The sequence below is a fragment of the Puma concolor genome, chromosome E1 (genome assembly GCF_028749965.1).
Source record: "Puma concolor isolate L17-30 chromosome E1, mPumCon1.1.hap2, whole genome shotgun sequence".
NCBI classification, from domain to species: domain Eukaryota; kingdom Metazoa; phylum Chordata; class Mammalia; order Carnivora; family Felidae; genus Puma; species Puma concolor.
In genome coordinates this window covers 13,808,292-13,833,498 of record NC_141680.1, presented here as the reverse complement: position 1 = coordinate 13,833,498, position 25,207 = coordinate 13,808,292, and the positions used below count along the sequence as shown (strand labels likewise).

Below are 25,207 nucleotides of genomic sequence, written 5' to 3'. Positions count from 1 at the left end.
ATACCATCACCGTGACCTCCTCCACCTCCTCCTCCTTCTTCTCCCCTCTGCCCCGTTCCAAGGAGCCAGCCTTGCTGACAGACAGATGGACCAATGGACAGATGGCTTCCTTTGCCTGGCTAAATTTAGTGGCCGGTGGGGTGCAGAGGGGGCCTCTGCTCATCGGAGGCCAGCCCAGGCCCTCAAGGGGTTTCGGCACAAGGCTCCAATGGGTCTCCTTAGCTACTCAGACACCCTTGCTTGGAGCACACACATCTGCTCCTGTTAGAGCCTCAGTTCTGACCCTGACATTCAGAAAACAGACTGTCATGGAGGATTATTTCATTTGAACAGACTGTCATGAGGATTATTTCATTCATATTTCATATGAAATCTAGAGCACGCCCCAAAGAAAAAGAAGTAAAAGCAATTGCGTTTCTCTTCCCAGATCTCTTTTTTCCTAGTAACTTTGCCAGAGTAAGAGAGGCAGCTGATAGGATCAATGCATCTTTCACTGGTTCTAAAATGCATCTTTCCATCCAGGACTATGTTTTCCCGCCCTTGCCCCCACTCCAGCATCCCCAGGGACAGACATCTGTGATTGTTCTAGGCATTGTGGGGAGCAGGGGTGGGCAGGGCAGGGGTCAGAGTTTACAGGGGACGTGGTGCTTTCACACTCCACAGATTTTATTTAAAACAGCCCTGTGATGTAAGCACCGAAACCCCCATTTTACAGATAAGGAAACTGAGGCTCTAGAAATTGAGTGCCTTGCCTAAGTAGCTCCCATGCCGGCCAGTGGCTGGAAAGGAGGCTCCCCAAAGTCTGAGAGCTTGGCCCAGAGCCCACCCCAAGACTCCAGTATTTGAGAGCTGCCAGACCTTATAAGCCCAAAGGCCAAGTGGCTGGCTCTGGTATTGGGCCAGACCTTGTAGGGAGACAAAGCAGTGCTGCCAAGCCCTCAGCCCCAGGACAGCCTCCTCTGCCTGGCTAAATTTAGCCACTCTATGGAGTGTAGAGGGGGCCTGTGTCCGTCCTGGAGGCCAGCCCAGGCCCTCAAGGGGGTCAGCACAGATTCCAATGGTCTCCTTAGCCATTCAGGGTCCCAGAGTTGCAGGGATAACACCTCTGCTTGAAGAGTTCAGGCCAGTCCCCCACACCGGGCCCGTCGGTGTCCCAGGGCTCGCTCAACGCCACTCGACTCCTTAGGTGATGGCCAGAACAGGGCTCTGGGCCAGTGTACAGACACTGTCAAGGGGAGGTTGTAGGGGCAGGCATTTATGGGGAGGCCACAGCAGGGGTCCTCATGGTTGGCCTCTCCCAGACCTTGCACTGCTTCTCTGGCCTCTTCTAACCTCCCCAGCTGTGGGCCATGACCTGGCCGGAGCCCCTTCTCCCCAGCATCTGAGGCATCACAACCCCCTGGTTCTCCTCCATCCTTTTGAGTCATTTCCTCTTGGTCCCCATCCACTTCCTGCCCCTGGAATATGAGGACTCCTTGGGCCGACCTAGGTCCCTGCCCCCTAAACACTGAGCGCTCCTTGGGAGGCTTGTCTCCTTGCCTCCTGATGTTGCTGAAACTTTTACACCCACAAGGCAGCCACATGCCCACCCACCTCCTCGGGCTCCTACCTCCATCTTTTCTTCTAAATCCAACTGTATTGAGGAGTAACTGACATACAATAAAATGTACCCATTTTAGGCACAGAGTTTGATGAGTTTTGACAAATGCATGTAACCCCCACCCCCACCCGTCATCTGTCACCTTAGAATGTTCCCTCCTGTTCTTTTGCTGTCAATCTCTCCCCAACCCCCAGCCAATTACTGATCTGTGTTGTCACTAGATTTGTTTTGCTTTTTCTAGAATTTCATGGAGGTGGAATTGCACAGTATGAGCTTCTTTCACTCAGCACAAGGGTTTTAAGCTTCATCCATGCTGTGGCATATATCAATAGCTTGCTCCTTTTTTTCACTGAGAAGTATTCTGTCGTATGGACATACCACAGCTTGTTGTCCTTCCCCCGTTGATGGTCATTTGGGTTGTGTTCGGTTTGGGGCTGTGATGAGTAAAGCTGCCACAGACAGTTGAGTTCAGTTCTTTGTATGGACGTTAGGTCATTTTCTGACTTTGTACCTCCATTTCTCCCGGTGCGGCCCCAACGAGGTCTCTCCTACCCCTGTGAGGGGTGTAGCATGGGAGGCATTGGGGGGCACAACATGGGCCAATGGAGGGGGCAGGACAAGGCCACGGACATTTTGGCAGCTGCCATCCCTGAGCCAGTGCAAAGTGAGCCGGGGCTTGCCCCAGAACTCCCTCTTGGGTGAGTGGCTGTGAGGTAGGAAACCTCTGTTTACCTTGGCTGCTCCATCCTGACCTGCCAGGCTCCATGCTGTGGGCTGGCAAGGCTGGATTTGTGCAGGCTTGGGTAGGGGCAGAGGTGAAGCCGGCCTGCCCATGACCTCCAGCAGCTGATGGAAGTCCTGGAGCTGCCCTGTCTCCTAAGCAAGCCCCCCAAGCCCATCTTAGCTCCACGCTCTGCCTATACATCATGAGGAAATCAGCTACATAGTCAGGCTCTCAGAGTCTTGGGGATCTTTTATCTGTAAAATGGAGCCCTAACCCCTGGCTTGGCCCATCTCAAGGAGCTGGCTGGGCACCGAGGGAGATGCAGAGTATGCAGAGGTTTGGGGATCTGAGAGGTCCTAGTGATGGACCACGCAGAAGGAAGCATCCTGCCCATCCTTGGCTCCAGCTGTGAGCCGTGTGCCAAATCTTGCCCTTCCCCCCACATAAAGTCTAGGAGCTCCTAAGGGCGAGTTCTGTCTCTTCCAGTCATGGCTGGCTTCATGGATGTGTGCTCTACGAAGGTGCACTGGACCCCATGCTCAGAAAGGCCCTGGTCTTGGTTTTAATGCTCTGCTGTCACTGTTATGAAACTCTCACTTTTTAAACAAAGGGCTCCGCATTTTCATTTTGTACTCAGCTCGCAAATTCCAAAGTCAGTCCTGTCTCTGGCTCTGTGGGCAGGGCCTGATTTCCCTTCCCAAGGCAGCTGGGCAAAGGATTAGATACAGAAACTTCATGAATGAATCTTCCCTACAGAGGAAGAAAATCAGGGAGATGGGGATGCACAGCTATTCCTTTTGCAGAGCCCCTGCTCCCAGAGGGCAGGGTCACCTGGGTGAGTCAGGAGTTAATATCAAGCAGCCTCTCAAAGGGTCTTGGACAATGTGAGCTGAAGGAAGCCATGGAGAGGTGCCTTTGAGCTGGGCTTGGAAGGGTCAGAAATTGAAGGCATCCTTGGGGTTCAAGGAGGGCAAGGAAGCAGAGCGAGAAACCTCAGGGAGAGATTCAGGACCCACAGAATAGTCAGGGCTGGAGGTCCCTGATATTTAGGTTCCAGGCCTAGCTCTGCCCCAGACCAAGTCGTAAACCCCTCCCAGCCTGTTTCCTCACTGATGACATGTGAGTCTTAACATGTGCAGGGGGTTTGAACACATGCACCAACTATCAAGTGCTGTCCCTGTGAGGAGCAGAGTTGTGTCTCTGCCATTTGGGAGTGGCTGGGGAAGTCAGTGCCTTATCTCAGAGGAAGAGGGCAATCCCTGGCTGGCAATGTGGGAACCCCAGACCTCGACTCTTGTTCCCAGAGGTGAGGTGGGTATAGCTGGTGACAGCTCAGGTAGACACATGGGCAGATGGTGGAGCCACTCGTTAGGAAAACAGATGGTGATGACCCTCCATTGCCCCCGGCACTCAACCTTTATTTCTCTACCAACTTCACGTCAACAGGTGGGTTCAGGGCCCTCCAACCATCCCCCACCTCAAGATCTCCCTTCCCTTCAGCAGGACAGAAGCAGAGAATCTCTGTGGGCTAGTGCCCAGGGGAGCCCCGCCTGACTGAGAGAGGGGAGGGAAGAAAGGTGTGGTAAGAGGCCACAGAGCCTGGAGCCCATTTGTCTGCAAGGCAGGCTAAGGGGGCTTTTTGATTCTGGGGACCAGGACAGGGATGTGAGTCTTGATTTACACATAAAAGAATCACTTGGTGTACTCTCCAGGAGGGGTGAGGATGTACATTGACCCACTGTTTTCTTCCATGCCTAATTTTCGCCAGAGGGGCAAGAGCCGAATTAAAAGAACATTTATGTCCATCAAACGCTCTTTTCCCATCATCCAACATGATCCACAATGGACACACATTCTTCCAGCAATGAGGGAGGGAGAGTAAGTGCTGTTGGGTAACTAGCCATTCTTAGTGACATCCTTTCAGCTCACGGATATGTGGGGTTGGAGGTGAAGAGTGAGGCCAAGAGTCTAGAAGACTCAGAATCACCCAGCCATGCAGACTGTGGGATGGTGCACACAGGGTTGAGCTGAGAGGGCACAGTGATCAGGTACCCAAGGATGTCTGGGGTCTTAGGCACCAGGGACATGGAGGGCAAATCCAGCCTCTGCTTGGCAGACTGGACAGCAACGAGACTTGGCATGTCTCATTTGCTTAGGACAGGGAAATCGCAGTCTGGGAGTGTCCAGAACTGAGGCAGCCAAGCCAGCTGTCTCTTGGGAAGGGGATCCTTACCCAGCAACCCCCTCCCCCCCCCCACTACTACCATCTCCCTCCCACTGACCCTTCAACCCCCTGCACATATAAACAGTAAGAGGCTCAAACCCTCACGTGCCAACTTTGTGGGAAAAGAGCAGAGTGGAGGGGGGTTGTCTGCCCTCACTGTGCACAGCTGGGCCCAGATGTCCTCCCCTTCACCGCCCCCCGTCCCGCTGACCAGGCCCCAGACCAGGCACTAAGTGAGAGGTCAGAGCTAGCAGGAACTCCAGGAGTCCTCCATCAGTACAGAAGCACCAGTGACCAAGTAAAATGCCCAGCCTCCAAGCAAGGGGGTGCCTGCTCCAGAATGTGCTCATAGATTTGGGGGTAGAGGCCTCTGCATGTCTGGATATGCTTCCAGCTCTGGCTTCTGGGCAGGCCCCTCCTAGGCTGCTGCTCTGGAGCCGGAACGTCAGGGGTGAACTTCCCAGGAGAGTCCCAGAGGCATGAGTTGCACAGCCCCCATGCATATGGAAGCAAGGACAGAGACCCTCGGCAGGGCCCAGTGAGCAAGCGGTGAGCGTGACGGCAGTGTGGGGAGTAGGAGTGAACGCTTGGGCATCATCAGGCTGAGGTACGCACTGGAGACTCCACTCTGTTCCCAGCACTCACTTCTTGTCCTTTTCTTCTGGAAGAAAGACCCAAGAGTATGCTGAGATGTATGTGTGACGGTACACAGCCAGACTGGTTCTGTCTGGCCCCTCCCACCCTCCATTTCTCTCGGGACAGCTGCATTCTCCCACGGTATCAGTCAGGGGACCCAGTTCCACTGAGTCTTCTGATGCAGCTCCACATATCCAGCTGCTGCCCGGGCACATTTCCCTGATGCCCCCTGGGCCTCCTTCACTCTACATGTTCTATCAACACCTCCAGGGCATATTTTCCTCTCAGTTTTCAGTTTGGGGAACCATACCTAGCATGACGACATCCAGAAACTGGTGGCATTAACTCTTTGTTCATCCCATAGACTCAGGCTTGCTGAGTTTACCACCGACGTCTCTCGAGTTCTCTTCCTCCTGCTGCCCCATGCCTCAAGTCCTCTCAGCCCTGCTCTTAGCCCCCATCTTACCTCACCATCACCCTCCTGCCCCTGGCATCACATTACAAATCCAGCCTGTCATCCCCTTTGATGGCTCTCCATTGCCTTCAGAATAAAGTGCAAGCCCCCCTCGCATTCTGGACTCTCCCAGATCAGCTCCTCTAGGCCTCCCTTCCCCTCGGTCTGGCCCTTTGGCTTCTGCCTGACAGCTGCTCAGTCACACCTAGGTATGGCCAAGAGATGGGGCAAGAGGACCACCCCCCCTCGCCTACCCCCTACGGATGACCCGGCATCTGCAATTCTCCCCAGGACACATCCCTCATAAATCATAGGGAAGCTTATAAGTATCAGGCCTCAGTAAAACTTCCCTAAAAGGCCACCAGGCTTGCTGGGAATGTAACAGGGTCCCCTCTCTCACCCCCGCCCCATCCGGCTTCAGAAGGCCCAAGGGACTCTGCAGCCACACAGGGCAGAGCTGTCTGGACTTGTGGCAGGCACACACCAGGCCACCTCTCAGATGTGGCTGCAGGTGCCCAGCCTGAGTCTTTCCCGTGGGCCCCATAGCCACTCCCTACAGCAGGGTACCGCCCTTTCAAGCCAAGCCTCACCAGAACCATAGTCAACATCTCAGGTTAATGGTGGAGGTGGAGGTGTTGCCCAGGACCAGTTCGCCCTGGGCTGGCACTCAGTGTCTCCCCCTAGACCAGCTCAACACAGCTCATCAGCCTCCCTGCTTTGACCCTCCCATCTGTCCTCCATGGTTACCCCAGTCCCTTCCATGCTTCTACCCTTCTGTGGCTCACACTGCCATGAGGATAATGCCCAGGGTCCTTACCTTGGCATTCGAGGCCCTTTCCACACTGTAGCCTCACTTCTCTACCCTGCACTCTGAGCCCCAGCCCCACTAGAGACGCCAAGCCATGCTAGCCCAGCCCTTTCACCCCCAAGTTCCATCCTCCCCGTTTGAACCTCTGCTTAGATCTTGTCTCTTCTGGAAACCACCTGCAACCCTTAGCCAGCAGGGATTGCTTCTTGCCTAGCCCTTCCAAGCTGCCCTGTCCTGTTAGGTGCCTTCCCTCCTCTCAGGCCAGGAAGCTTCTACCATGTGCCAGCCAGTGCCGAACATAGGCTTTTCCCCATTGGCTGAGAAATTTTCTCACTTCTAAGTTTTCTCAAGAAAATGTGCTGAACTCCTTAGCAGATATGGCTGCTAGGGAAGGCTCTCAGGGAAGACAGAGAAACTGCCCGAGCTGCCAATGAGGCCTGACTTCCCAGGTGAGTTAGCGTGATCAAGGCCGGCCAGCAGAATTCCTGGTAGGTCACCTCTGTGCTTCAGCCAGAAATGGAGAAGCCCTGGGCCCCCAAGGGTGGAGTTTTAGGTGACAGTCCTATTTCTCCTTCTTCAGCTCCCTAGGAGTGTCCACGGTGGGTGGGTCAGAAAGAACCGTACTGGGGGCAAAATGCCTTGTCTGGCTCCCGCTACCTCACTCGTGGGTCCCAACAAGGCCTTGCTTTGGCTGAGCACCTACTTCCACCTCTAAATGGTCTGGTCACACTATGGACAGACCTGTGGTGGGCCAGCTTCTCCAGAGAAAGAAGGCCAACTTGTTTTAGCCTCTTTAATAAGATAAAATGTTTACAGCATCTAGGAGGGTTGGCCAGTGTGAGACAGAAGCCGATTGATCGCCTTGGCCCCTATGGAATGACAAGCACGTGATCTATTTATAGCCCTCCCCCCAACTCCAGGCTCCCTCCCCTGGGGCCGTGACACATTCCTGCCTGAGATGACCCTCAAGGACCCAGCCGCTCCAGTGCAGGCCTTGGGCTATGGCTGGGACTAATCCAGACCCTCCCTAGCAATCTGGCCACGGGGCTACTGCCTTGGCTCAAACTCCCAGGAACAGGGAGTTTCTCATCCCTGCCTTCTTCCATTTCTAGGCAGCTCTGGAGTGAGAAGATGGTGCCTCCCTTGTCCTTGGGAGGTTAGAATCACCTACTCTCTCAGGCTCCTCCACCAGCAGAAGCTGGCAGATGGATGCCATGCCCCAGCCCCCTCCTCTAAACACTGCCTCCAATGCTGACCCTGCCATTCTTCCTCTATTACTGGATCAAGGCAGACCCAGAGCAGTGAGCTTAGAAACAGAGAACGCCCTCGTCCACCCTCCTACAAGGTAACACCAAAGAGGCCAATCCAGTGTGGTCTGGGATCCTGGAGGTGGTCAGTGGCTGCTCACTCCATGCCTGGGAGACTGCCCTGAGAATATCTGCATTAAGACAGGCTGGGTTCAGAGAAGTCAGAGGCCAAGGCCCAGAGAAGGGCACACTGGGCCTGGCCATGCAGGGTGGATGGCAAGTGAGGAGAGGGAGGCAGCATGGCCCTGAGTAGTGATCCTGCTGGCTGTGCCCTTGTAGCACAAGACCCTGCAGGTATCATGAGTCATAGCCACCAGAGCAGAGCCCCTTCTTGTCCTCTACTTGGTGATCCAAGAATACTTCTTTCTCTGTATAGACAGGGAGGCTGAAGCTGGCACCAGCCCGTTGCCGCCTGGGAGCAGAGGCAGGCAGGGAAGTGGGCAGGGAAACAGGCTAGAGGCAAGCAGGGTGGGGAGGGCCTGGGGCTTCCTACTCACCATCCACGTGGTTCCGGGACAGGTACTTGAGGGCCTCATCAAGCAGGATGACAGGCAGAGATATCTGGAGCACCACTACCCACTGGCGCCCACTCAGTGGGGTCACCTGGAAAATAAGCTGGGGAGTGGGGAGGTTTGGTTAAGGGAAGGACTTCTCATGTCCCCGTGATCCACCTGCTTCATACACCTGGGCTGCAATGGACCCGACATGAGCAACTCCAAGATGCTCCTTGAGGTCCCACCTCCAGATCTTTGTCCACTCTGTTTCCCCTGCCAGAAGTGCCCTCCCCTGCCCTTAGCCAAGGACCAAATCCTGTTGGTCCTGTTGAGAAGTGGGAGGCATTCTGTCCTGGGGAAGAGCATAGTGTTTCCTCCTGCCCTAGCCTTGGGCAATTCCCCAGAACAAGAAGTCCGGTCTCCACCTCTTCTGTTCCCCAAGTCTGAGGGCTCCTGAAGCACAGGCTGTGTGCACCAAGCACCTTCAGATCTCCCCACTCCCAGTCCTCCAGGCTTTCCATAGCAAAAGGGTCCACAGAGGCCCAGTGGCCAACCCAGGGCCAGAAATGTTAAAGGAAGGTTTGGACCCTGTTGCAGAAGGGATTTGGAGTCAGGCAGAAACTCACGGGCAGGGGTGGCACCAGCAGGATGAGGAAGTGCAGGGCCATGGACATGGCCACAGCTGCCAGCAGCCAAGGGTTCAGCCAGGGTGGCATCCGCAGCAGCGACTGGTTCTCCGAGACGCTGCCAATGGTACAGGATACTCATCTTGGGCCAGGATGGGAGCAGGCCCTGCGGTGGGCACCCATCCACCCACGTGGAGGTGCAGGGAGTGGCCTGAGCCTCAGAATTTCCCTAATTGGGCCTGTAGGCTGGAGTGCTTCTGGGAGGCCAGTGCAGCTGGGAGGGATGTGTCACAGTTGTCTGCTCAGCCCCCCAGCAGCCTGTCCTTAGAGCTTGAACCTCCTTTCTCTGTCCCTCAGACCCAATCCTGGCCCCTCCGTTTCTTTAGACCCCAATCTTGGCCCTCATTGTTCCCTAGATCTCAATTCTGGCCCCACTCATCCTCAAAACCCTCTTCTGGACCCCTCTGATCCTCAGCCCCCACACTTAGGCCTCACCCCCCATCCCTCAACCCACTCCGGGCCCCTCAGCCCAGCCCACCTGTTGAGGGCATTGCACATTTCAATGGTCACCAGCACAGACAAGGCCATGGTTGTGGGGAAGCGTGACTCGAAGACCTCGCAGTCAATGTCAGCAAAGAGTGGGTTGTCCTCGGAGCACTTCAGGAAGTTCCTCTGAGGGCACCAAGGTGGGGTGGGGTGGGGTTGGGGAGAACAGTGGTCAGGGAGGGGCCAGTGTGGGGGAAGAGGGAAGCCTCACTCCGTCCTCAGCCTATATCTGAGGACATAATACAACCAGTGGGCAGGGTGCTGCCATGGGGTGGGCCCAAGGAGGGGTGCCTACCCAGGATGGGGTCAGAGGGACTACACTGTTCCAGAGAAAGGAGAAGCTAGCATTAGGATGGGGAGGACAGCAGAGGGCCCTGGGATCAGAGGGAGGATGCAGGCATTACCCTGAAGGTGCTTGGGGGAGCCCTGAATACTGGGGATGCAGGACTGAGGGTGGTGATTACCTGAGACCACAGAATAAATAAATGCATATGAAAACCAATCAGCCAAATTGTTCGAATAGAATTCACCTCTGGTGGGTAGACAAAGGCTGCATGTACTCCCAATCACCATTAAATAAGATTCCACTCATACTTCCCTCCAATTCTGCCACTGAAATTGAGCTCTACCACACTTGCCTTTTGCTTACAACATGGATTAATGAATTGCTAGGTGCAGGCTTACTACACAGCTTCTTCATAATTAAGAAGAAGCTCTCGGGGCTTGATAAGGGAAGTGGCTCTTGCCCTTGCAGTCCCCGGGGGAGAGTTTTCTTCCTGTTCATAAACTTTGCTCACAGATTCTTCTGTGATAAGATGCTGAGCTGAGGCCATGTATGAGAACTTCTGGCTTGTTCTCTTTTGCATTACTGGGATGAGTGTGAATGTTCATAACTGTTAAACAGCTCTGTTCTCTAATAATATAAATTTGTTCTCTGGACTCTCCTCTGAACACAGAGATCTTTTAAGCTAAAGGTTTAGAAACTGGAATCACATGCTGTAAAAATAACCCTCAAAGAGAAGCCTGTAAAATGACCGGCTGTCTGAGCTCCTGTCCAGTAAATACATCCCTGTTTTCCCACACTGCATAAATATGGGTAAGGTGACTTTCAGCCAGAAGGGGCCGCTAGCACTTTCCTTTTCTCCCTCACGCAGGATAAAAAATTACAAAAGACTAAGGCTTGGTCAGATTTCTTATTTTAACAAAGAGATGGAGGTTCTTATCTCATTTAAGCCAGCAGTGGGATTTTCTCCCCAAATCGAGCTCCAGTATTTGGGACAAATGCATGTTTTTATTTGGCACTGATCATAGAGCAAGAAGACCAAATGCCCCTGCCTGCTGTGTCACTGTGGTCAGCACCCCCCCACCCCCCCGCCTTTCCAGATCTCAATGGCCTGTGTACACATGTACATACAAATGCCGTATACACACCTCCCACTCAGGCATGTGCACGTCTAGATCCTTATGCATGTGCAGAGGGAAAAAATACAAAAAGGATCACACTAAGAGGTTTCAATAGATAAATACACTGTCCAGTTTAAACCTTCTGGGTTTTACTGGTGTGCCTCTGCCACATGCATACATTATGCCCCAGGTCATGGGTCATAGAGTGGCCTCCTGAATTGATTAGAAGGTACATCGGGCTGAAACTTCAGTCTCCTAGTTTCATCATGAGCCTTGTGGTGGTGGGGGCCTGTTTCTTTGGGTGAAGCCACTGTTCTGCCTATTCCTTCCCTTTGCCTCTCTGGCTATTTCCTATTTACCTTATGCTGCAAGGCCTCCTCTGTGTTTCATTAACTTAGTTCATCTGTACGTAGCTCTTACTATGTGCCAGATGTTGGTCTAAGCACTTTACAAGCATTGACTCAGTTAATCCTCCTGATAGCCTTATGAGGCTGAGGCAGTTCTATTATTATCCATTTTGTAGATAAGGAAACTAATACGGAGAGGTTAAGTAGCCTGTCCAGAGTTACACAGCTGGTGTGTGGTGGCACTAGGGTTTGAACCCCGGGCAGCCTGGATCCAGGCTCCATACTCTGTGCTCTTAGTCACCGCTGCATTTTTGACAGCTTTCTTCAGGAACCAAGCAGGCGGGGGAGGGGGAGAGGGCTCTAGTCAGTTCTGCTGAAATTCCAGCATCTGAAGCTGAAAGTTCTACCTTAGGTCTAACCTTTGACCACCTCCAAGTCTCAGAGACACCTGCATTCTCTGCTGCAGCACTTCTCACCTTAAAATGTGAACGCCCACTGCCATGCTCTTCCCAGCTCTTCCCAGAGACTTTGCCTGCTTGGTCACTACTAATTTGTGCCTAGCATACAGTTGGTGCTTAATAGCCATTTCTTAACCAGACGGATAAATGAGAAATGGAATGACCTGAGGACAGTTGGGAAGTTGGCACCAAGGGGACTGGTGACTAATTCGTGGTGGGCGTGGTGTATGTGTCTACCACGACCCCCAGCTGTCTGGCTGGCATGGGTGACCAGGGAGGCAGTAGAACTGAGATGGGGATGAAGGAAAGGGATTATCTGGGGAAAGGTGATAGATCTGATCTTGGACTTAGTGAATACAATGGGCCTGTGGGACATCCCAGGGGAGGTATCCAGCTGGAATTTTGGGACTGGGCTCAGAAGAAACATTGAGACAGCGCAGTGGCGGGGGAGAGGGGGATCCTGGGAGATTTGAGATCTATAGATGAAGGAGGTTAATTGAGACAATGCTGGAAGAAGGCAGCAGCGGGATGGTGAGCACGCCCTTGCTCTGCATCTTGCTGCTCCCACAGGAGCTAAATGAGCAGAGGTGCCTGAGGCTGGCCCGAGCCTTCTGCCAAGGGCTCGGGGGCACGAGCCTTTGGGATGAGGGCATGGGCCTATGCTCTGCACTGCTGCAAGAAAGGAGAGCCCATGAGCTTCAGGGCTGGTGGGTACAAGAAAAGCGTCCCTGAGCTGACTGTACCTAGATACGAACACTGCGAGAATGCCTGAAATCATCACAGAGCCTCCCCAGGCAGGATGGGGCAATGAGTCAGGTCCCTCTTTTGAGCTCTTCTATCTACAAGAAGGTAATGAAGACAAACACTCTCAGAGGAAAAAGATCCCAAATCCCTGCAGCTCTCAGCTTTACATGAGAATTCCAAAACTGACATTGCCAGATTCAGTGCAAAGGTTCTTTCAAGCAAAGGAGATGCCCAGACAGAGGGTCAGATTGACAGACAGAGCTGAGGGGTCTCCTTGCTTGCTCAGTTCAGAGCTGTGCTGAGCTAAGCCAGCCCTGTGGTGGGCATGTACCAGCTAGGTGACTTCGAGAGGTCAGTGGATCCCTTTCTTGAGAAGCATGTTGTTATAGGGGTGGGGTGGGGAGGGAGAGCCTGGCAGATTCTTCCCTCCATTCTTAATCTCCTTATTTAAAAAAAATTTAATGTATATTTATTTCTGAAGAGAGAGAGAGAGAGAGAGACAGAGAGAGCGCGTGAGGGGGGGAGGGGCAGTGAAGGGGGAGACATAGAATCCAAAGCAGGCTCCAATCTCTGAGCTGTTAGCACAGAGCCCAACGCAGGGCCTGAACTCACGAACCGTGAGATCATGACCTGAGCCAAAGTCGGACACTTAACCAACTGAGCCACCCAGGTGCCCCCCTTAATCTCCTTATTGACCCTCCACCTGAAGTTCTACATATCTCTGAACCCTCAATGTTTTGGGGGTTCCCTGATGAAGGCAAGATACTTCTGGGCATTTATGCCCCTTGGCAGCCCCCTAACCAAATGACTGGGAGAAGCAGTAACCACTTCTCTGGCTCTGGGGCTGGGCTGCTATCTCTAGGTTTCCAGTGGCTTCTGAGCTTGGCTCCTTAGATGGTGGATGTCTATGTAAGTGTATGGGGGTAGGGAGGGACAGCCATTGGCCAACCGTGGAGTTCCAGATCCCTTTCCCCTGGAGCTCCAACAACTTGGGCAGTGAGTTCTACCTCAGAAATAACCCCAACAGAGTCCCTGGCCATCCTTGCTTACCAGCTGGTAGAAGGTGACGTGAGGTCCCTCGGCATCATATAGGAACCACCAGGTGGCGGCAGCCACCGTGGCCAGGCCTACGTACACTGCAAGGAGGGCAGGAGGAAGCTGGCTATAGTGGATAGCTGTGGTTTTCTGGCATCCATTTCCCCTTCCTAAAAATGCCCTGAGTTTCTGTCAGGCAACCGCCCTCTCCCTCTCTGAGCCATGTGGTTTATAGCACCTACCCTTAGTGACAGTGGTGGGCCCTGATTGGCAATCAACATCTGCCACATCCCTGGCCGCGGTGACTGGCTAGGAGATAAGCAGGTGGCCCAATGTGGGCCAAGAACAGGCCTGAGACTTTGATCATATTACTGACGGACACTCTCTCTTCTGCTGAATTGGGGGTTGTAAGAGAGTAAACATGAGGGCTACAGCTGCAGCAGCCATCTTTCCATCTCAAGGAGCACCTGTCCGAGAATGGAGCTGAGGCAGAGCCAAAATAGGCCAGTGATACTGAGGCCTGGATCCAGCCATGCCTGAGGAATGCTCCAGTATTTTCCATTAGATGAGCCCACACAGCTTCCTTTGGCCTATGCCAGGCTGAGTCATACTGTCTGCAGTTTGCAAGGATCCCTGATAGAAGCTCTCAGGAAGCTCCTGAAACCCCACTGAGGGCTGGGGCCCCACTCACCTCCAATAGCCAGATATCGAAAAAAGAGCCAGCCGCTGATGAGGGCCTCACGAGGGTTCCGGGGCAGCTTCTCCATGATGTCCAGGTCTGGTGGGTTGAAACCCAGGGCTGTGGCAGGTAAGCCATCCGTCACCAGGTTCACCCAGAGCAGCTGCACAGGGATCAGGGCTTCCGGCAGGCCCAGAATTGCCGTGAGGAAGATGCTGGAACCAGGGTCAGAGGCTCTAGGGCCCAGCAACTGGAGAGCCCAGCTCCTCCTCACACTCTAGACTGGGAAGCTCACCTACTGTCTTCACAGGAGCCCCCCCTCACTTTTCTAGTTCTTATGTGTGTGCACAAGTGAGACTTGCATATACATGGCTCTGCTTCACACTGGACCACTCGTGCCTCCTAATCTCAGCTCTGGAGGCTGGATGATTCTGCTCTTTAGGCCTCTCCTGTTTAGGCCAGAACTCCTCTCTAGGGCATGTACACGTGTGGACAATGCATGCCTGAGCACATACAATTTGTTCACAGACAGAAGTAAATACAGCACAGGCCATACAATCGCACAAACACAAGCAAACACCTACATGCTTGCCCGGACAAGCAGAGGTGACAGAAGTCACATGTGTCCAAGCAAACATGTGCTCACCATCCCCCACAGGCATCTCTCACACGTGAACCTAAATGTGTACAAATTAGATGCTGGCACAAACCCTCCGTGCTTCTGCTTATGCCTCAAGATGCACAAGAGCACACATGCACATGGCTACCCACACCTTTCATTCGGGTACACACGCCATGTTTGCACACACCTGTGTGCACACACTCACACACACACGTGAACATGTTACTGCCCCAGAGCAGCGCTAGTTCTCCCATCTTGGCAACTGTGAATGTGGGGATTATGGCTAGAGGGATGACAGGGACTTTTTAGGTATCTCCTTGGGGGCCGGGATGCACCAAGGCCTCTGGAAGAATGACAAGGCCCTGCCCTCCTTGAGATGAGGTCCTAGAACGCCGTCTCCAGGGCAGGGCATGTGTTCCTCTATCCCTACAGCCCCATCTGAGGAACAGGCATTTCCCTTAGTGACCTAGAGCTGGTCCAGAGGGCTGGGAACAGGAAATGCAGGGCCTTACCAGACAACCTCGCCGACATTGGAGGAGATGAGGTAGCGGATGAATTGCTTCATGTTGTTGTAGATGGCCCGGCCCTCCTCCACTGCAGCCACAATTGAGGCAAAGTTGTCATCTGACAGCACCATCTCAGCTGCCGACTTGGCCACAGCTGTGCCGGAGCCCATGGCAATGCCAATCTCTGCTTTCTTCAGAGCCGGGGCATCATTCACCCCGTCTCCAGTCTAGGGGCCAAGGTAGGTAGGACCATGCCTGAGAAACTTCTCTTCTACCTCCTTGACTCCTCTCAACTAAGCCTATCCCTAAGCTCAGGGGACGTCCCCAAGGAAGCAGACAGCTGAACAAAACAAATGGTGAGGTTGAGAATGAGCTCAGAGATTGGGCTGGGGTATGAGGCTGAGGGGGAAGCCAAGCATTGCAGACAAGGACAAATTTGAAGAGAAGGTCAATTCTAAGGTCAGAGAAGATGGTGAGGGTGGAGTTGGGGATGACAGTGGGTCACTGATGAGGATAGAGACGAAATTCAGGTTGGATGTGGTATAAAATACAAAGCTGAGGTTAAGGGCAAAGTTAAGGTTAAGTCAGGGATGAGGTCAAGGTTGTGGCCCAGGCAAAGGATCAGGTGGGTGTTATAGTTAAGGTAAAGGCTGGAGCCAAGGTGAAGGTCAGGGTCAACACTGGACTCAGACTCAAAATTAAAAACTAGACTAAGGCAAAGGTCAAGTCAAAGTCAAAGGTCAAATCAAGGTTACGGCCCACATCAGGAGTGATGTCACAGACAAGGTTGGAATTGCAGTCAAGGTGAAGATTAGAGGCCACATAAAGTTGAGGTCTACAAAAAGTATTGGGTTGGAGGTCAAGGTCAATGTCAAGGATCAGGTGAGGGTGCAGGTCAAGACTGCAGCCCATTTAGGGCTGACCCAAAGTAAAAATCAGATTAAGATGGTCAAGTTCAAGGTCAGGGACCAAGTCAATATGAAGGTCAAAATAAAGTCAAGAACCAGATTATAATTATGGTCAAGTCAAGATTGGTGCCCAGCTCAGTATCAAGGTCAAGACTGGATCACAGGTCAGCATTAAAGTAAAGAACTGGGGGCTGGAGGTCAACAGAGGCCAGGTCAGGGGTGAGACTGGGTTCAAGAGTCAGCTGAGTGTTGATGAATAGGTTAGTAATCAAGAATGAGACAAAACAAAAACTGGGCCCAAACAAAATGTCCATTGAAAGGTGAATAGATAAGTAAACTGACTCACAGTGGAACGCTACTCAATGCTTAAAAAAAAAAAAAAAAAAAAAAAAAGCAATCATCTACTGATACCCAAAGCCACGTGGATAAATTTCAGAACAAAGAAGCCACACACAAGAATACATACTACATGATTCCATTCATGTGAAAATCTAGGACAGACAATCTATGGTGGAAAAATGGCCTGTCGTGGGAGAGGGTCCTGATGGGGAAGCTGCATGAGGGAACTTCATGTCTCCATGGTAATATTCCTTATCTTGATAAGAGTTTGGATGACACCCAAAGGTGTGTCTGCATTTATCAAAACATGTCAAGTGAATGCTATGCTTAAGACTTGTGCATTTCATTGCATGTTAGTTTTACCTCAAAAAGGAAAAAAAATAGAACCACAAAGAAATGCTGCTCTCTAGATAGAGTATGCATTCTAAATTATGTGAGGGTGAAGTGTACTGATGCCTGCAATTTACTTTGAAATTTACTTAAGAAAAGCTGGATTAAGGATGGATAGATGGATAGGTATGTGCAAAGCAAATATAACAGAACGTTACTTGTAGAATGTAGATTGTGGATATTATAGATGTTTACTGAAAAACTATTTTAATTTCTTTTTGTGCTTGAGACTTTTTGTAATAAAATGCCGAAAAAATAAGAATGAAGCAGGGGCAGATGTTGTACGGGTTGCTCTTTCCAAGCTCTACGGTCAGTGACCCTCCTCCCCCTCCCAACTCCTCACCACCTCCACTAGGCTCCCATCTTGTGGCCTCACCATGGCGGTGATCTCATTGAAGGACTGTAGGTTCTCTACAATTCGGGACTTGTGTGCAGGTTCCACACGGGCGAAGCAGCACGCTGTGCGGCAGGCCTGGCGTTGCTGCTCAGGGCTGAGGTCATCGAATTCGCGGCCCGTGTAGGCCTTGCCCACCACATCCTCTGTGTCCTTGAAGATGCCAAGCCGGCGGCAGATGGCCACAGCTGTGCCTTTGTTGTCCCCTGTGATCATGACCACACGGATGCCGGCCTGGTGGCAGCGTGCGATGCAAGCAGCCACCTCGGGCCTTGGAGGGTCCAGCATGCCCACGCAGCCCACAAAAGTCAGGTCCATCTGTAGGGAGGGCGCAGATGCAAGTGGGGCCTGGGCCCACGCTCAAGCTGCTACCTGCCCGGCCCTGGCAGGGAGACACGTGGCTCCCAACCCTGGGCCCTGCCCTGGCACGCACCTCGTACTGCGCAAATTTGCCGCAGTCATCCAGCTGCATGTCCTCCTTCCTTGGGGGTGCATCCCGAGTGGCCAGTGCCAGGCAACGCAGTGTGTCTGAGCCGGAGCCCCAATCCCGGATCTTGGCGAGGATCTGCTCCCTGGAGGTGGCGTTCAGGGGTACTGTGCGGCTTCCCACTCGGACTGAGCTGCAGCGCTCGATCACGCTCTCAGGAGCCCCCTGCGTCACGGGGGAGGGGAGAGGTAACTCTGTCAGTTAGGACCCCTCCTTTCCCTCTTGCCCAACAGAGGAAGTTGAGGCCCAGAAATGGGAAAAGGGCATCCAAGGGGACACACAGCAAGGCATGGACCAGAATCCATTCTCTGGAAGCTCAGAGTGGAAACCAAGGGGGCCCCACTGGGAAAAACCCAAAAGGAATGGGGGGTAGTGGCTGCCCGTGGGGAGGCCCCCTCCCCCCACCAATCCAGAGCTGAGAAGGTCTGCTACAGCATCTGGGGCAGGGGGTGGGAATAGGATTGGCAGTCCTCCTACATGCCCTGTTTCCCTGCCAACCTGGTGCTACCAGGATCCCAATTCTGTAGGGGGGTTCAGCAACGGGAAGCAGACTGAGCCCTGCCTGGGGACCAGAGACACAGCCATGCTGAGGGGTGGTGGGTGTGGCCCTGGGAAAATGTGACGGAGTGACAGGCTCCTCAGTAGCCTTGGGGTCTCACCTTGGGTCTCACCCCGGGCCTGGGAATAGCTTCTGAGCCCTTCGTCATGCCTTCTCCCTCTCCCCAAAAGAGAGGAGAGTTTTCAAAGTGGCTAAGTTTTCAAAGTAGCCTGAGATCCCAATACAGAAGCCTTTTCATTTCAAAAGAAGTTAAAACTTCCACTTCAGCATGAAGTTAGGGCTGTGATTCCTACTTCAGGTTGAAAAGCAGTGACAGTAACAGTGCTATGGGCAGAAGTCTGGATGGGAGACTTCCCTCTCTAGGACTCAGTTGCCAAAACATGAAGCACCAAAGATGGGCACCAACTACCTCAATGCCCCTCATCAGAGGTGAAAGGCTTCCGAGACCTTCCAGCTTGATCCTGCCATTTGGATGGGGAGACTGAGGCCCATGGAAGAGCAAAGGTGACCCCAAGGTCATGTGGTGAGGCAGTGCCTCTCAGCCCAGGGCTGGGACCATGGTGAGGGGCAGGCCTTGGTGCCTAGCCCCGGCTTTATCTCCACCAAGACCAGATCCTGCTCCCAGTGCCCCACGGCAGGCTGACCACCCTCGTTCTGGATCCGCTGCTTTGACCGTGGGCCTCACAGCTCCCTTGGTCTCCCACAGCTGCAGTCACTGGCTCTTTAGAACACTGGAGATCGGATCTCCCAGGGACTCCACATGGGCAGCGGCCCTAGGCCAGTTAGGCAGGCCCCACCTTCACAAACATCTTGCTGCCCTGGGCTGCCAGGCCAGGGCGAGTGGGCGTGCAGTACACTGACATGGACTTCCGGTCCCGGGAGAACTCCAAAGTAAACTCCTTCCGCATCAGCTGCTTGATGACCTACGGGGCCCAGGAGGGTCAGGATGTGAGAGGCAGAGCCAGCAAGTCTCACTGCTTTCTTTCCAGCTGCCCGATCCTACGAAGAGCCTCCCGCTCCCTGTGGGATGGTGCCTATCCTCCTCTGAGCCTGGCATTGGAAGCCCCCATCTCCCTCTCCAGCCTGAGAAATGCCAAAAGGTTGCCACTTCCTGACCATGCTGTGTACTTCCCAACTCTGAATCCTCGCCCACACTCAGTCTTTTCCTGTCTTTTCTTCCTAGCCAAGTCTTACTAGCGTCTGACGTCCCTCCTCCTCCCAGAAGCCTCCCAAGATTTCGCCTTCCTCTCTCCCTTCTCTAGATGCCCAGAAGCCCCCGCTATGAGGCCTGTGGCCAGAGCTCTCACTCTACTCACCGCATTGCAGGCACTGGCTCGTTCCACTCGGGACAGAGCCTGGAGGTTGGTGTCAAACACGTTCATTTTCTCCACCAGGCAAGTCAGGGCTGTCTCCGTGGCCTCTCCCACCTTCTCATATACGCCCTTAGCCTGGTGGGGCCCAGAGTACAGGGCGTGAAGAGCAGGAAAGCCTCCAGTGGACCCCCAAGCCTCACCTCCCACTCACTCCCTGACCCCTAGAGCTCCCTTGGCCAGTTACCTTAAACCTCCTTTGCATCAGGCCTCTGGACCCTTCCCAGCCCAGCTGACATGAGGTCTGGGTAGCATCCGACACTGATGCTTCCCTTCCCTTCTGGCCCTTCCCTGACATCAGAGAACATGTGTTCTCCCGGCCGTCTACCTCATGCTCCGCATGCTCCTTCCCAGCCTCCTTCCCCAGATTCCTCTTTCTAAACCCTGCTGTCCGGTCCCTGCTTCTCCCCTCCCATCTTCTCTCCCTGAGGCCTCCTACGCTCCCTGCTCCCCCCACCTTTCATGTGCTTGACTTCCAGTGCCCAGCCTGGCAGTGACCTTTCCCCTGAACTCCAAGCTGCCTGTTGGACTTGGTTCCTTACTGACCCTCAGGCCACCTCCCCTTCCCCCTGTATTTGCCATTCCAGTGACAGTCCCAGCCCGGACACCAACCAGGAGCTATCCTCCGACTCTTTCACCTAACCAGTCACCAAGTCCCAGGAGTTTCGTTCCTAATTCTCTCTCCAACCTATGCCTTCTCCCCTTTCCCTGAAGCCCCAGCCAGCAACTCTCCAACCTGGAGGACCACACAGGACTTCCTGAATCCAGTCTTGCCCTACCTGTTCCATCCTTCACATAGAAGCCTGATCTTTCGTAAATGCAGATCTGACCATTATCACTCTCCTGCTCAAAACCCTTTGGTGGCTCACTATTGTCCTCAGCTTGTTATGGGACCTGACTTGGTGTGGTCAAGTCCTTCCCTCAGGTAGGAGTGTCTTCCTGCATGTTCCATTCTACTGCTCCAGCTGCAGTCAAGGGCATTCAATGCCTACATCACATCAGGCTGTTATGACCTATGGGCCTTTTTCGGGCTGTGCCTTCTACTTTAAACACCCTCCCTAGCCCTGCTCCCCTTATTTCTTCCTCTAGGCACCCTGGCACTACAGTCCCTTACATTACAGTCCCCCACAGTCCAAGAGCCCTAAGGCACTTAGGGCACTGGTTCTAAAGCCAGTCTGAGGAAGGAATGGCAGTGGGGGATTGTGCAGGGGTGGCAGTGCCCCTGGGGTGTGGTACTCCAAAGGGTAAGGGACTACCAATCCTGGGAGTTCTGAGACTCAGAGAAGCGTCTGTCCTGGGCACCTGGATACTAGGGAGGTCACGAAAGGGAGCTGGGGCCCACCTCATTGTAGTCCAGCGCTGAGTCGTTGCACAGGGCACAGATTGTCGCCAGCTCCACCAGCCCATCGAACTGCCCACAGCGCACGAGCTGCTCCGCCTGCCTCCTGTGGGGCTGGGTCTCAGTACCGGGGCATTTGGCCCGGCCCCTGGGAGGCGCACAGCTTCTTGATCCCGCCCCCAGGAAGCCTCGCCCACTGACGACTCTCGGAGCCGTCTGTCCGGTGTAGCCCAGCTCACCAGGAAACCACGCCCACCCGCTCTCCCTCGCCCAGCACTCACACTTCGCCCTCCGGGGCGTAAGTGGTGCCGGAGATGGTGAACTCGTGCAAACGGCAGGAGCTTGCTTCAGCTTCGGCTACCACGAACATCTGGGGAGCGTAGAAGCATGCTCAGGCAAGCCCTCACCTCTCTCCTCCTTGGGCAACGGGTCTGAATAAAGCCTGATAACAGGGTGGGATTCTCTGGGCCCCCAGAAAAGCCACTGGCCTTCCCTCTTGCCAAGGTCTGAGAGATACAGTGTTAAGGGTAGGGTTCAGGCTGAGGCAGGGCCTCTGCTCTGGACCCCTGACGGGTTTATGGCTGGTTCTTCAATGTTCTGGAAGGAGCGGCAGAAAGCCTGGGTCCTTGCCCATTTTGTTATGCGATTCCTGGCTGAGAACCTGAGCATTAGTTTCTCCACCGGTAACATGAGAAGAGAGTGGGGTCACACTAGAGCTGCCCCTCTCTTCCCTTTGAAAGGAGGAGTTCCTGGTCTCCAAGGGAGCAAACCCACAGCCTGCTCTGAGGCAGAGACCCTCCTGCCCAAAGGTGTTCCCAGAGAGTGTGCTCTTAGGCCTGCCGGGTCACCCAGCCCCTACCTGTGCACTTCAGGGACAGGGGGTTCACCCCTCCCAGGGCAGCCCATTTTCTTGTCTGCCAGCCAGCTCTGCCAGGGAGAGCTCTTGCTTTCTGGAAACTGCTTTGCCTTACATTCCCAAGCCAATGGCCAGCTCAGCACCCAGGAGGTGCTCACTAAATGCCCCTTCCTTTGAGCTCTCCTCCCTGCTCCTAGGGGGCAGCCCTCCAGCCAGCATAACTCTTGAGAAGTCGTTTCTCAGCCCCCTGTCCAGCATGCACGGCCTCTACAACTTCCCCATAGTGTGTTTTTCAAATCTTTATTTCAGTTAAGGAACCCTCTGTTCAAATGAAGTCCTACTAGAGATTTTAAAGGTCAGGGGCCTCAGGATATAAAGCTTGCTGGTGCCCCTTCCCCTGTGACAACCTCTGACGGGCTTCAAGTTCTCGGATACAGAGCCTGAGTTTCCCAGTGGGCAGATTATGGAGCAGAGGTGAGAGAAGGGGGATGGGAGAATCTGAGAGGGGTGGGAAACCCACAACCTGCACCATTACCCCACCCACCCCTCTGCCCCATGGAGTCTCAGCCAGAATCCCTGGAGCATGCAGGCAGCAGGCCCAGGATCTGGGACTGAGTGCCAGGAAATGAATAATTCCTGCCCTGGCCCTTCCCAGGTCACTGGAGCTGACATATCTGGTGACAGGCGTTGACTGCAGAGTCACAGTGGAGCAGGACAGAACCTGGCTCAGATGCCAAGGCTGCACTTGACCCCCTCCCGTGTCCTTTACGGTTGTCTACCAAAGCTTGCAAACCCAAACTGCAGGTGAAGAAACTGAGCTTCATAGGCAATGACCTGCCACAGTGACATGTGGGCTCTAGTGACACGTGTCCAGCCAGACTTAGCTGCTCTGCCCCGGGAAAACCTGGATCTGCTCCCCACCATGGGGCAGCCCACAGGCTCTCTCCTCCAGCCGCTGCCAAAGAGCAGTCAAGGGGCAGCCCAAAGAGGGAATTCGGCCAGCTGAACGCCACACGGCAACACCGGTGGGGCCCCAAGCTGGCCGCAGCCACTCACCCGGCAGACAGACATCTGATTGGTGGTGAGTGTGCCTGTCTTGTCGGAGCAGATGACCGAGGTGCAGCCCAGCGTCTCCACAGAGGGCAGACTCCGCACAATGGCATTCTTGCGTGCCATGCGCCGTGTGCCCAGAGCCAGGCATGTAGTGATAACAGCTGGGAGGCCCTCAGGGATGGCAGCCACAGCCAGAGCCACGGCAATCTTGAAGTAGTAGACGGCACCACGAAGCCAGGAGCCACCATGGGCTGGGTCAGCGAAGTGGCTGATGTTGATGACCCACACGGCCACACAGATCACAGAGATGGCACGGGACAGCTGCCGCCCGAACTCATCCAGCTTGTGCTGCAGCGGTGTCCGCTCTGGCTCCACTGCCGCCATCTGACTCCGGATCTTACCCAGCTCTGTGTGCAGGCCTGTGGCCACTGCCACCCCCAGTGCCTTGCCCGATGCGATGTTGGTACCCTGGCCAAGGGAGAGGTGAGAAGGCTGCTTAGCACCCTGGTTAGGGCTGAGGACCCCTGACTCCTTCGGGCTGGCGTAAGGTGCTTATCCCCCTACTAGGCTTTTTGTCTCCGTGTCACTTAGTGCTCTCAGCATTATGCAGCTATGTAGGACCAAGCTATCGCTGTCATCTTGATGACAGTGTCAGCTCTATGAAGGCAAGGGCTTGGTTCAGCACCACGTCCCCAGTGACTAGCATGGGGAAGCACCAGGCCAATATTGACGATAGGATCAACCAGCACAGCACAACACCAATCCCCCAAAATGTGATTCATAAAAAGCCAATGTGGCCATGTAGGAGTGCCAAAGCTGACTGTGATCCTAGGTAAATAATCTGTAAATATTTACTGAAGAATCCAGAAAACAAGTTTACATCCATCCACTCCCAGGGCCCTGGTAAAATCCTTAAGTCATGATGTAAAGGCTAGCTAGCCTTGAGCCTCTGTGTCCTCTTTGATAAAATGGTCCCACAAAGGAGCTTCTCTGAGGGGGCTAAAAACACCTTCAGACAGGTGTCCTGGGCTGAGGCTGGAGAAAAGGTAGGTGCCAGTAGCAACCTCAGTTTCTTTTCTCTTGTCCTGAGCATTGCAGCTTCTACTCTCCCATCCCCCTGCCCACACAATTTGCAGGCCCCTCAGCTAAGGAAATGACCTGCAGTTAGCCAGAGCGTGCACCTCAGAAGGCTGCTTAGTGACAGCTGCTGATGCTGGAGCATGCCTTGTCAAGTCCCTCCCCACCCCAAAGCAGCTTGTCCAAGGCTTCCATGCATCTAGGCAGGCAGTTCTTAAAAAGAACTCGGAGCAAATGTTGTGTTCTCCATTTCTGTTCACTTCTGGGGAAGTCTTCTAGCCCTATAACTTGGTGCCCTGGGACATGGCCAAATGGCCTGACCTATCGTGGCTCCTGTGTTCAGCTTCTGGCTGTTTCTGGGCGGCCTGTAACCTTCGCTGGTTAAGTACCTCTGAGGCCACAGGGCCATATCATTCCCACCATGGCTGAACCCACCACTCTCCCTGAAAAGAACCACCGGGCCCTGGCATCTTGCCTTAGGGGGTCAGTTTTCCCATCTGAGATATGAACTGTTTCTGCCATACTCCACCACTTTGGCAACCATCTTCTCTCTAGAGGCGTCTCCACTGGGAAATTATAAGCTAGCTCTGTCCCTCTATAGATTAAGGCAGGGTAAAGCCTAGCAGGTAGGAGGAAAAGCTCTGGACTCCGAGCGTCTGAGTTCACATCCCAGCTCTGCCATTCACTGGCTGTGTGACCTTGGGCAATTTACTTACCCTCTCTGTGCCTGTTTCCTTGCTGGAAAACGTGAAGAATAAGAGTACTCATTTCAAAAGCAGTGTGAGGAATAAATACACGTAAAGGGCTTAGAATAGTGCCAGGCACACAGCCTTCAGTAAACAGAAGCTATCACTAATACCATAAATTTGTACATATTGTCAATAATCGATGAAGTTCTTTTTGTAGGGCTTAACTGATTCATCTAAATGTTACTGTTTTTATTAGCAGTGTCCAGCCATCCCAGGGACTTACAGAGAATAGCATGTTCTTCTTGTCCTGGTTCACAGCTCTGGGATCCAGGATAGCATCTGTGTGTTTGGTCACAGACACGGATTCACCTGGTTGTGGAATCAGAAATGAGAAGCCTTATGTGAAGACACCCCCACCCCCTGACCTAGCCCCTGCTCTCCAGGCCTCACCTGTCAGGATGGACTGGTCCACTCTCAGAGTGGTGGACTTGATCTCGAGGAGGCGGAGGTCAGCGGGCACTTTGTCTCCCAC

At 53.6% G+C, this 25,207-nt stretch overlaps 1 protein-coding gene across 4 annotated transcripts in view; it reads right to left on the bottom strand.

Moving 5' to 3' along the window:
- Positions 1-3,711: 3,711 nt before the first annotated feature.
- Positions 3,712-25,207, bottom strand: part of ATP2A3 (ATPase sarcoplasmic/endoplasmic reticulum Ca2+ transporting 3) — a 34,303-nt gene continuing 12,807 nt past the window's right edge. For 2 of the 4 annotated variants that reach the window (XM_025915762.2, XM_086686267.1), the window contains exons 6-21: positions 25,126-25,206; positions 24,959-25,044; positions 22,913-23,377; positions 21,282-21,370; positions 21,004-21,106; positions 19,608-19,739; positions 19,089-19,214; positions 17,679-17,897; positions 17,228-17,563; positions 15,221-15,441; positions 14,099-14,301; positions 13,423-13,508; positions 9,412-9,545; positions 8,874-8,991; positions 8,251-8,368; positions 3,712-5,209 (exon numbers count right to left, since the gene is read on the bottom strand). In XM_025915762.2, the coding sequence (XP_025771547.1) occupies positions 5,190-5,209; positions 8,251-8,368; positions 8,874-8,991; positions 9,412-9,545; positions 13,423-13,508; positions 14,099-14,301; positions 15,221-15,441; positions 17,228-17,563; positions 17,679-17,897; positions 19,089-19,214; positions 19,608-19,739; positions 21,004-21,106; positions 21,282-21,370; positions 22,913-23,377; positions 24,959-25,044; positions 25,126-25,206 (2,537 nt within the window). In that variant the 3' untranslated portion in view covers positions 3,712-5,189. Of the gene's footprint in view, positions 5,210-8,250; positions 8,369-8,873; positions 8,992-9,411; positions 9,546-13,422; positions 13,509-14,098; positions 14,302-15,220; positions 15,442-17,227; positions 17,564-17,678; positions 17,898-19,088; positions 19,215-19,607; positions 19,740-21,003; positions 21,107-21,281; positions 21,371-22,912; positions 23,378-24,958; positions 25,045-25,125; position 25,207 lie in introns of those variants that run through there. The other 2 variants (XM_025915770.2, XM_086686269.1) reach the window with 2 other exon arrangements.